Source organism: Myotis myotis, unplaced genomic scaffold (assembly GCF_014108235.1).
Source record: "Myotis myotis isolate mMyoMyo1 unplaced genomic scaffold, mMyoMyo1.p scaffold_m19_p_4, whole genome shotgun sequence".
Taxonomy (NCBI): Eukaryota; Metazoa; Chordata; class Mammalia; order Chiroptera; family Vespertilionidae; genus Myotis; species Myotis myotis.
In genome coordinates, this window is record NW_023416346.1 from 28,066,376 (window position 1) to 28,078,808 (window position 12,433).

Genomic DNA, 12,433 nt, shown 5'->3' on the forward strand with positions numbered 1-12,433 from the left:
CTGTAAATTATTTTTTATGTCAGTTACTGTATGCTTAATTTCTGACTGGTCTTTTTTATGTCTTTGACATTCTCACTAAGATCCTTGAAAATCTCACTAAGTTCCTTAAAGCTCTCATTAGGTTCCTTGAAGCTCTCATTAAGATCCTTGAGTAATCTTATAACCATTGTTTTGAACTCTGTATCCAGTAGTTTTTTTTCATTTGTGACATGTTTCTTTGTCTCTGCATTTTGGCTGCTAACCTGTGTTTGTTTCTATGTATTAGGTAGAGCTCTTATGTTTCCTGGAATTGGTAGAGTGGCCTTGTGTAGTAGGTGTCCTGTAGGGCTCAGTGGCTCAGCCTCCCCAGTCACCTGAGCTGGGCACTCTAGGTGTGCCCTTGTGTGGGCTGGGTACACACAGTCTTGTAGTTGAGCCTTGATTGCTGTTGGCCTCTCTGGGAGGAGTTGACCTTCAGGTCAATTGGCTTTGAGGACCAGCTTCAACTACAGTGGAAGAGCTGCTGTGCAGGAGGCAAGGCCCAGCTGTGAAGCAAGGCAGGCTGGTGCTAGTGCTGGGTCTTGGGCCTTTTTTAAAAAATTTCTTTATTGGTTAAGGTATTACAAATGTGTCCTCATCCCCCCATTAACCCCCAACCTCCCCCCCCCCCCACTCATGTTCTCATTCCCCTGTTGTCCATGTCCATTGGTTTGGCTTGTATGCATGCATACAAGTCCTTTGGTTGGTCTCTTCCCCTTACCCCCACCCTCCCCTACTTTCCTTCTGGGGATTGATAGCCTGATCGCTGTTTCTCTGTCTTTGGATCTGTCCCTGTTCATCAGTCTATGTAGTTCTCTATATTCCACGAATGAGTGAGATCATGTGGTATTTATCTTTCTCTGACTGGCTAATTTCACTTAGCATAATGCTCTCCAGTTCCATCCATGCTGTTGCAAATGGCAAGAGTTCCTTCTTTTTTACTGCAGTGTAGTATTCCATTGTGTAGATGTACCACAGTTTTTTAATTCACTCATCTGCCGATGGGCACTTAGGCTGTTTCCAAATCTTAGCTATGGTGAATTGTGCTGCCATGAACATAGGGGTGCATATATCCTTTCTGATTGGTGTTTCTGGTTTCTTGGGATATATTCCTAGAAGTGGGATCACTGGGTCAAATGGGAGTTCCACTTTTAGTTTTTTGAGGAAACTCCATACTGTTTTCCACAGTGGCTGCACGAGTCTGCATTCCCACCAGCAGTGCAGAAGGGGTCCTTTTTTTCCACATCCTCTCCAACACTTGTTGTCCGTTGATTTGTTGATAATAGCCATTCTGGCAGGTGTGTGATGATACCGCATTGTCGTTTTGATTTCCATCTCTCGTATAATTAGTGAATTTGAGCGTGTTTTCATATGTCTTTCGGCCTTCTGTATGCCCTCTTTCAAAAAGTGTCTATCTAAGTCCGTTGCCCATGTTTTGATTGGATTGTTTATCTTCCTATTGTTAAGTTGCATGAGTTCCCTGTAAATGGTGGAGATTAAACCCTTATCAGTGATATCGTTGGCAAATATGTTCTCCCATGCAGTGGGCCTTCTTGTTGTTTTGTTGATGGTTTCCTTTGCTGTGCAAAAGCTTTTTATTTTGATGTAGGCCCATTTGTTTATTTTCTCTTTAGTTTCCATTGCCCTAGGAGCAGTATCAGAGAAGAAATTCCTTCGGCATATGTTTGTGATTTCGCTGCCTGTGGATTCCTCTAGTATTTTTATGGTTTCCTGTCTTACGTTTAAGTCTTTTATCCATTTTGACTTTATTTTTGTGTAAGGTGTGAGTTGGTGGTCTAGTTTCATCTTTTTGCATGCATCCGTCCAATTTTCCCCAACACCATTTATTGAAGAGACTGTCTTGATTCCATTATATGTTCTTGCCTCCTTTGCCGAATATTAATTGGGCATAGTGGTTTGGATCGATTTCTGGGTTCTCTATTCTATTCCATTGATCTATATGTCTGTTCTTGTGCCAGTACCATGCTGTTTTAAGAACAGTGGCTTTGTAATACAGCTTGATATCTGGTATTGAGATCCCACCTACTTTGTTCTTCTTTCTCAGGATTGCTGCAGCTATTCGAGGTCTTTTTTTTATTCCAGATGAATTTTTGGAGCGTTCGTTCTAGATCTGTGAAATATGCTGCTGGTAATTTAATGGGGATTGCATTGAATCTATAGGTTGCTTTAGGTAGTATGGACATTTTGATGATGTTGATTCTACCAATCCATGAACACGGTATGTTCTTCCATCTGTTTATGTCTTCCTCTATATATTTTTTCAGTGTCCTGTAGTTTTTTGCATATAAGTCTTTTACCTCCTTAGTTAAATTTATTCCTAGGTATCTTAATTTTCTTGGTGTGATGGTAAATGGGATTGCTTTTTTAGTCTCCCTTTCTGTAAGTTCACTATTGGTGTAAAGAAATGCCATAGATTTCTTGGCATTAATTTTGTATCCTGCTACATTGCCGAATTCATTTATTAAGTCTAATACTTTTTTGATGGAGTCTTTAGGGTTCTCTATGTACAGTATCATGTAATCTGCAAATAAGGACCGTTTTACTTCTTCTTTTCCAATTTGGATGCCTTTTATTTCTTCTTCTTGTCTTATCGCAATGGCTAGCACTTCCAGTGCTATGTTGAACAGGAGTGGTGAGAGGGGGCATCCCTGTCTTGTTCCTGTTCTTAGGGGAAATGGTTTTAGTTTTTGCCCATTGATTATGATGTTGGTTGTGGGTTTGTCATATATGGCTTTTATTATGTTGAGGTATGATCCTTCTATTCCTACCTTGCTGAGAGTTTTTATGAAGTAAGGGTGTTAGATTTTGTCAAATGCTTTTTCTGCATCAATTGATATGACTATGTGTTTTTTATCTCTCAATTTGTTTATGTGATGCATCACGTTTATTGATTTGCGGATATTGTACCATCCTTGCATCCCTGGGATAAATCCTACTTGGTCATGGTGTATGATCTTTCTGATGTACTGCTGGATCCGATTTGCTAGGATTTTGTTGAGGATTTTGGCATCTATGTTCATGAGGGATATTGGCCTGTAATTCTCTTTCATTGTGTTGTCTTTGTCTGGTTTTGGTATGAAGATGATGCTGGCTTCATAGAATGAGCTTGGAAGTGTTCCTTCCTCTTGAATTTTTTGGAATAGTCTGAGGAGGATAGGTTTTAGTTCTTCCTTGAATGTTTGGTAAATCTCCCCTGTGAAGCCATCTGGCCCCGGGCTTTTGTTTGCTAGGAGCTTTTTGATTACTGCTTTAATTTCTTCCATAGTTATTGGCCTATTGAGATTTTTAGATTCTTCCTAATTAAGTTTTGGAAGGTTGTATTTTTCTAGGAATATGTCCATTTCCTCCAGGTTGTCTAGTTTGTTGGAGTAGAGTTGTCCATAGTATTTTTTAACAATCCTTTGTATTTCTGTGGGGTCTGTTGTTATTTCTCCTCTTTCATTTCTGATTTTGTTTATTTGGGTCCTCTCTCTTTGTTTCTTATTGAGCCTGGCTAGAGGTTCATCAATCTTGTGTATCCTTTCAAAGAACCAGCTCTTGGTTTTGTTGATCTTTTGTATTGTTTTTTTGGTCTCTATTTCGTTTATCTCCGCTCTGATCTTTATCATTTCTTTCCTTCTGCTTACACTGGGCTTTTCTTGTTGCTCTTTTTCTAACTCTTTGAGTTGTAGGGTTAGGGAATTTATTATCAGTGTTTCTTGTTTTTTGCAGTAGGCTTGTAGAGCTATGAACTTCCCTCTCAAGACTGCTTTCGCTGTATCCCATAGGTTTTGGATTGTTGTGTTTTCATTGTCGTTTGTTGCCATGATGTTTTTTATTTCTTCTTTGATCTCTCTGGTAACCCATTCATTGTCTAATAGCATGCTATTTAGTCTCTATGTGTTTGATTTTTTTGAATTGCTTTTATTGTAGTTGATTTCCAGTTTTATGCCATTGTGATCTGAGAAGATGCTTGATTTGATTTTTATCTTCTTGAATTTGTAGAGACTTTGCCTGTGACCCAATCTATGGTCTATCTTTGAAAATGACCCATGTGTACTTGAGAAGAATGTATATTCTGTGGCTTTGGGATGAAATGTTCTGAAGATGTCAATTAATTCCATCTGATCTAGTGAGTCATTTAGGATTGACGTTTCTTTGCTGATTTTTTGTTTAGAGGATTTGTCCAATGGTGATAGTGGCGTGTTGAAGTCCCCTACTATGATTGTATTGCTGTCAATCTCTCCCTAGATCCCCTCCAGAAGTTTTCTTATGTATTTGGGTGCTCCTATATTGGGTGTGTATATGTTTACCAGAGTTATTTCTTCTTGTTGGACTGCTCCCTTTAGTATTATGAAGTGGCCTTCTTTATCTCTTTTTATGTCCTTCACTTTGAGATCTAATTTGTCAGATATAAGTATTGCTACCCCATCTTTTTTTTTATTTCCATTCACCTGAAAAACCTTTTTCCATCCCTTCACCATCAGTCTGTGTGCGTCTTTTTTTCTGAGGTGGGTTTCCTGTAGACAGCAGATATATGGGTCATGTTTTCTTATCCACTCAGTTACCCTATGTCTTTTGATTGGGGCATTTAATCCATTTACATTTAAAGTTATTATTGATAGGTACTTGTTTGTTGCCATTTTTATTCTTTACCCCTGTGTTCCTTCTTTGTTTCCTGTTTTTTCTTTTTACAGCAGACCCTTTAGCATTTCTTGCATTGCTGGTTTGGTGGTAATAAATTCCCGTAGTCCTTTTTTGTTTGTGACACTCTTGATTTCACCCTCAATTTTGATTGGTAGCCTTGCTGGGTACAGTATTCTTGGATTCGGACCCTTCCTTTGCATGACTTTGTATATTTCATTCCATTCCCTTCTTGCCTGATGCATTTCTGTTGAGAAATCAGTCGCTAGCCTGATGGGGGATCCTTTGTAGGTAACTTTTTGTCTCTCTCTGGCCACTTTTAAGATTCTTGCTTTGTCGTTAGTGTTTGCCAATGTAATTATAATGTGCCTTGGCATCGGTCTTTTGGGGTTCATTTTGTTTGGGACTCTGTGAGCTTCTTGGATTTGTGTGAGCTTTTTCTTCCCTATATCAGGGAAGTTTTCTGTCATTATTTTTTCAAACAGCTTTTCTATTCCTTGCTCAGTTTCCTCTCCTTCTGGCACTCCTATTATGTGGATGTTATTTCGTTTTGTGTTGTCCCAAAGTTCTCTTAGGCTCTCCTGCTTTTTAATTTTTTTTTCTAGAAGCTGCTCTGCTTGAGTATTTTTTCCTACCTTGTCTTATAGCTCACTGATGCAGTCCTCTGCTTCTTCTGGTCTACTGTTGATGCTTTCTATTGAGTTCTTTATAGCAGTGATATCATTTTTCATTTCTTCTTGGTTCTTCTTCCTTTACTCTTGGTTCTTACACATATTGTTGAATTTGTCTTCCATTCTTTTCATCCACCTTATGACCACTTCTCTGAATTCTTTCTCTGACAGGTTGCTTGCCTCCATTGCCTCCATTGCCTCCATTGCCTCCATTTCATTGACTTCCTTTTCTGGTGATGCCTGTTTTTCTTTCATATGCAGGCTGTTTCTTTGTCTCCCCATGAGACAGGTGTTTGTTTTTCCAGGTGTTTGTTTATGTAGTTCTCTCTCTGCTGCATTGATTTAATGGCACAAAATACAACACAAGGCACAAAGCACAAGGCACTGAATACAAATGTATTCATGATACTAGTAACCCCAAATAAAGGTGACCACCAGATCAAAGAGACTTAGGGGATAAGGAAGAAAGAAGAGGCAAAGAAAAAAAAAGAGAAAAAAAAAGAAAAAGAGGAGTGCAAAAATGAAATTGGGAAAAGGAAAAAAAAAAGTAAGAGAGAAAAGAAAGAGAATGAAATAGAAGAGGGGAAGAAACTATTTATATGTGGAGAAAACTCCAATAGAACAGACACTAATCCCAGCAAATTCCAGCAACAGAATGCAAACTACAAACAACAATTGATATCAAGAGATGCGAGGGAAAACAGGAGCAAAAATAAAATAAAATAAAATAACCAGAAAAGAAAAACAAAAACAAACAAACAGAAAAATAGAAAGAGAAAGCAAAACAATCTCACAAACAAGCATAAAAACCCCCCACAATATACTGAACAATCAAGTAAACAACAACCGAATGACAGAGAGAAAAAAAATTTGGATAGTGAAGAAAGAGAAGAGAGAGGTGTATATGGATTTAGAGCAGGGGATTGGAAATTAGATATATGAGTAGGGTGAAATTTTAACGGGGTAAAAAGAAGGAATAGGGAAAATCTAAAGCAGGAATAGGGTAAGAGAAACAGGACAACAAAAGGGGAAAAGTGAGGAAGAGAGTTTTGGTGTAAAGGTAAAGTTGAGGTAGAGTAAAATGATGCTAAAGGAAAGATGAAAATAGAATTTAGAACACTAATCCCAAAATAAGATAAAGAGAAAATATAATGACACTTTAAAAAAAGGTAAAATGGTAGTAGTAATAATACTGGTTAAAAATAGAAATGTAGTAATTAAAAAGGTAAAATCAGGTGATGAAAAAAGAAAAAAAATTAGTTTCTTAAGTAAAAGGTGAAAAAAATAAAATAAAATGTGCAGTAGTGAAGGTCCTTCAGTTCCTCTACTCTTCTGTTTGACACACCTTAGTCCTGTCAGGTATTCAGGAGAGTGTTGAAGTTCCCTGCGATACACTGTTCCTCTATGTTGTAGACCACTGTCCTGATTTTAAAGCAGGCCGTATTTGTTTCCCAGACTGCCTTTATTTGTGTTACAGAAGAGTCAGTTTGTGTTTCAGCCTCTGGGTGGCAGTGTTTCTGGATTGACCTCCGAGGCTATAAGTCCTCTCTAGCCAGTAGTTTGGGAGAGCTGTTTCTGCCACAGAGCTGTTTCTTTGATTGTTACTCCCAGCTCTGATTCCCAGGTTCCACAAAAACAACTTTTCCCTGCAGTCTCTGCGAGTGACCCCAATTGGGCGATCCTATGTATTGGGTTTAATAACCAAACTCAAAGATTTAAGGGGGAGAGAGAAAAAAAAGGCCTGAGGAGGTGCGTGAGCTCTCGCAACCCTCCACTGTCCAGCTCTGTGTGCAGTCTCTTCTGCACGTCCTCTCTCCCCTGGCACTAAGCAGCTGGTACACTGGCAAAATCCGAGGCTGCCTTTTTGCACCCAATCCATCTATGGGCTTATTTTTAGCGTTCCCTTCTGGTGGCAACCCTGTGAGACCCCTTCTGCACTCGTGGATCACGCTGGCCCCAAGGCCGTGGACCTCATGGGGCGCAGACTATCCCCCATGCGCGTTCCTCTCTCCAACATGAATTGCAAACCGCACCCTTATCAAGGCGAAATCTGACCTTCTGTGAGGAGGAGCAGGGCTCCTCTGAGTCCACGTATTGGCGCTGCTTTAGATCCAGTGTTTCTGGGTCAGTAGCCAATTCCTGGATGCCATGGTTGCCGGGTCTTTGGATGTACACGCTTCCGAAAACAGCCACTCAAGATGGCGTGAGCTCCGCGGCTGAGCCAGCCGTTCCGGGAGAGTTTTCAGCCGCAGTCTCCAACAGTCCCCTTTCTACGGGAGTCCTCTGCCTTTCCCAGCTGCAAACTGTCTCCCAGCTGAATTTCCTCTGCCTATTCGGGCTAGATGTTACTTGGTTCAGCTGCTCACCCTATCTGCTCCGGGACAAGGCATGGGACACGTCTGTTTATACCACCGCCATTTCCCCCCCCCCCCCCCCCCCCGGTCTTGGGCCTTTTATTGATAGGTTTAGGGTATGCTGTCACCAGCTGCAGCTTGTTTGACAGATTTTAGCAAAATCTGAAGCCTGAGCCAGGACAGACCATTCATATGGAAAAGCTGTTGTGAACAGCTTGGGTGGGGCTGTAAATTGGGTTGGGTGGGATCTCAGGGAATCCCCAGGGTGGAGCAAACTGTGTGCTTCAGGCTGATTGGGACTCAGCTATGGATTCCAGTCATCCCTGTGACAGGGGACGTTCAATCCCAGGAACAATGACCCTTGCTAGCACCCCTGTCTGGGAGAAAGCCACCTCTGAGTTTCTGTCCCGATGCCAAACAATGGACCATGTAAGTTTGTGTGATGGCCCTTTAAGAGGAGCACCTGGGACTTCAGCAGCCTCCTTGTCACTCAACCACAATCTCTGCTGGTTTTTACTGCCCAAAGTTACAGGGACTTCTCTTCCTAGGTCTGGAACCCTGGGCTGGGGGTTTGGGGTGGGCTGGGACCCCTTATCCTCAAGGGCAGCCTCCATACAAACAATCTCCCTCCCAATTATAAAAACAGCACACTTGGGTGTTGGACCAGCCTGTTCCATGCCTCCACCCCTCCTACCCTCCTACTAATCTCAGTGTGCTTTCTTTACCTTTCTAGTTGTGTGACTTCCATTCAGTTAGTTTTCAGGCAGTTCTTTTTTTGTTTTTTAATCTTTTTTATTCAGGCGGTTCTGAATGATGGTTGTTCTGTATTTTAGTTGTAATTTTGATGTGGCTGTGGGAGGAAGTGAGTACAGGCATTTACCTACTCTGCCATATTGGTTCTCCTGACAGTATTTTTTATTTATTGATATTTTTTTAAGGCAAGGAGAGAGAAAGAGGGAGAGAGAAACATCAATTTGTTGTTCCACTTATTTATGCATTCATTGGTTGACTCTTGTATGTAGCCTGACCAAGGATGGAACCGCAACCATGGTGTATGGGGACTGAGCTACCTGGCCAGGGCCTTGATTAGGACCTTTTAAACATTCTTTCTTCATGTTTCTGCGTCTTTGCTTATGTTGTTCCCTCGGTCAGAATACCCTCCATACCTATCCCCACCCCTACCCCTAGCATAGAAGTGTGTATCCTTTTCTTTAAGGACCTCAAGTGCTATCTCCTGGCCTCTCTTCCAGGTAGAATTATTCATGTAGTCTTCTAATCCCCTAGTACTTCATATACAATACTATGCATTATAATAGAGGCGGCTTTAATATTTATTTTGTTTTACCAGTGAGACTTGAGTTTCTTGAGGACAAGGCCTGTGCATTATTTATCTTTTTATCTTTGTGCAGCTCCTGACATAGTGCCAGGCCTATATATAATAGGCATTTAGATGAAAGAAAAGGATAAAAATTTGCATGCATGACTATACAGTATCCTATTTGATAAAAGTGGGAAAGGTTTAAATCAGAATCACAGCACGTGTACTCTAATAGCCGGTAAAACAACAAAAAATTAATCATTTGTTATATTTACTTTGAATATATGAGAACTTGAAAGCAAACTATTAAATGCTTATGACTTATTTTAAATGAGTCATCTACAGGGTGAAAATCAGGTATTTTCTGTGATTGTATGTTTTAGCTTTTGCATTTGAAAAAGTCACACAGGGTACTAGCTAAGTAATGTTGCTTAAAATTAGATTAGGTAACAAATCGTAAACATTGCACTTATCAGTCAGACTTCTGCCAGTTACAACTGTCTGGAACATATTCAACAACCCCCGAAGGAATCCAGAAAGGTCTTTAAAGTTGGAAGAAGAAAATAGCTCTTATGAAGTTTGTGCACTTGATGTGGAGGGGTGGGGGAGGCATAGTGCCACTCACATACCAAGACCTACTTACTGACTTTGAAATTTCATAGAAAACTCCATGGACAGTTTGGATATTCGACTTCCCTTCCAGACATTTTTGCTTATCTTGGGTTTCGGTAGAAAAAAAGATGAAAATAACTCTGCCATCCATGCTTCCTGAAGGCACTATAGTATTGTTGAGATGAGTGTGAAAGTGATTCTCATGTTTTTCTTCCATAAACCATGGAAACTTACTTTGTCCTATATTTTTTTTTGTTCTATGTATTTTTTAGTTTTTAAGACTTTTGATTGGCTCACATAAAGTTGGTAGAGGGAATACTTACTTTATTCTACTTTATTTAAAAATCTGAGGTTTAAAAGAGTGGTCTTTTTGATATCTCTTTGAAAGGGGGTGATTAAATTGAGGTACAAAGCCTTTATTCCCTCATTCAGGTATTAATGTTATTTATTGTAGGTTGAAACCTTGAATGTGAAAGGAATATGTATAAATTTCTTTGCTTAGTTAGCTAAAAGCTGTATAAGTAAGCCTAGAGGAAAAGTCAAAAGGCTTGTTTAAATGATTTGGGGGTCTATTTTAATGCATGCTAAACATGCTTTTTCATGGTGGGACAACAAATGAAAACAGGTATCATTCAGTTTTCTTTCTCTCTTCTCTTTCTAGATTGCCAAAATGCTTTGGAATTTTTAACTGACTTTAAGGAAAGTCCAAAATAGATTTGAGACTGTGAAAAAAGCTGCAGCAAGGGGGATTCAGTGCCAATGCATCAACAAAAAAAACAGCAAGATTTAGTGGAAGGAAATCTTCCTGTTTTTGTGTTTCCCACGGAGCTAATATTTTATGCAGATGACCAGTCAACACATAAGCAAGTGTTGACTTTATATAACCCCTATGAGTTTGCCTTAAAGTTCAAAGGTGAGTCTCCTAGGTCTATTTGATGGATTAAACTAGTCCCTACTAATTTTTTACTTGTAGAAACTAATTTTTTAAAAACACTAATGGTCATTGTGACTTTTTCTTTCAGTTTTGTGTACTACTCCAAATAAGTATGTTGTCGTTGATGCTGCAGGTGCAGTAAAGCCTCAGTGTTGTGTGGATATGTAAGTCCCAATCACTTCCTGGTAACATGTTTTAAATGTGTTAATATTTATATGTTTAACTTGAAAAGGTTTTTTCTTGAAGCTATTCCCACATAGGCATTTATTATACTTTGAATTTTTGCTGAAAGTTTTAGTCTATCAAAATTCTTGGAGAGGTAGTAAAGGGTAAAGGGAGTCAAATATATGGTAATGGAAGAAAATTTGACTTTGGGTGATACTCACACAATGCAATATACAATTGAAGTATTATAGAATTATATACTTGAAACCTATATAATTTTATTAACCAGTGTCACACCAATAAGTTGAATTAGAAAGAAAAAATTCTTGTTAAGTTGCTAATAGATTCTAAATAGGTCAAACAAATACTTAATAATATTTAATTATATTATAACTGATGTGTGTTAATATTTCTGTGAACATTTCCTCATTGTTGTGCTTTTAGTTATAATGGACATTTATGAAGGTAAAGTTCTAACTTATTCCTTTAAATTTCTCTAGCTATAATAAGAAATTTAACTTTCTTTGGAACATCTTGCTATTATAGTGAAATTTGGGAAACTAATAATACTACACTCTCAGAATAATGGTAATATAAGTTCATCCAAAATGATTCAGCTAATAAGCTTTAAAGTTAATCTATACAAACAGGAAGCAAGTGCATAACTACTCATCTATAAAAGGTTATCTGAGCTCTTCTAGATAATTTCTTCTTAGAGTGCCAGATAAATGACTGGTTGTTCAGGCTGTTCATACTTAATTTTCACTTTAGAACTGGTGATGACCAGATGGATCCATTGACCAGCCGTTAATTTAAGCCACCCAGTAAGCTGTATTTGTTTAAATTTTCTGGGAGAATGAGAAGCAGAAGTCTTTTCTTTTTAATAGATTTACAGCATTAAAATTATGTATCTTTAAGAATGTGTTTTTGCACACTTCCTTTGATTTTCATTCAATACAAAATAAGCAAGGACTATTCCAAAGAAATGTAGTTTCTAGCCAAATAAATGTGCTATCTTTACCTAATTGTTCTGTGTTCTCTATTAAGAAGAAAGTAAAGAAAAAGAACAAAGTAAAATATATGGAACTTCAGATAACTCATAAAAATTGAAGTGCTTTATACTCTTTTCAGAGAGGTACAGAAGTGTATTGTTAGCCTTCTGTTGGATTGGTCAGACTGAATTACTCATGCAAATGCTTATTTTTATCTGCATTCATGGATTTCAGATTTTAAGTCTAGGGTGAGGTTTGTAAAATGTGTTAATATTTTTGAACAACAAGTGGCAATAGAAAATTTATGACACTTTTGTGGAGGAAGAAACAATTTAGTATATCTTATTTAGTAAATATTAATATATACAGATATCCAGAAAAAGTCATTGCCAAAAGGAGTTTTCTTTGCCCATCATTTTTTTTTTAAAGCCCACAACCCGGGCATGTGCCCTCGACCTGAATTGAACCCAGTACCTTTCAGTTTGCAGGCCAATGTTCTATCCACTGAGCCAAACCGGCTAGAGCTGCCCATCATATTTTACTTTTATTCTCTGTTTTAGAGTATGTGCTTTCATCAAATATTTCAGCAGCACCCATTTCCTTTTGGGTTATACTGTGATTTTTTTTTAAAGCATCATTAGCAAATCTCTGTATTTGAATATTTGGTTATAATCAGTTAATATTATTTTAATGTATGAAATCTCTTGCTGAATTCTGTTTGACAG

The 12,433-nt window shown here is 38.5% G+C and overlaps 1 protein-coding gene across 5 annotated transcripts in view; it reads left to right on the top strand.

Annotated features, from left to right (window-relative positions):
- Nucleotides 1-12,433, top strand: part of MOSPD1 (motile sperm domain containing 1) — a 73,947-nt gene that overhangs the window by 15,288 nt on the left and 46,226 nt on the right. For all 5 annotated transcript variants that reach the window (XR_004966945.1, XR_004966946.1, XR_004966944.1 and 2 more), the window contains exons 2-3: nt 10,279-10,530; nt 10,640-10,715. Coding sequence is in view for 2 of the 5 variants with exons in the window: in XM_036305090.1 (XP_036160983.1) it covers nt 10,377-10,530; nt 10,640-10,715 (230 nt within the window). In the remaining 3 variants the exon portion in view is untranslated. The remainder of the gene's footprint in view (nt 1-10,278; nt 10,531-10,639; nt 10,716-12,433) is intronic.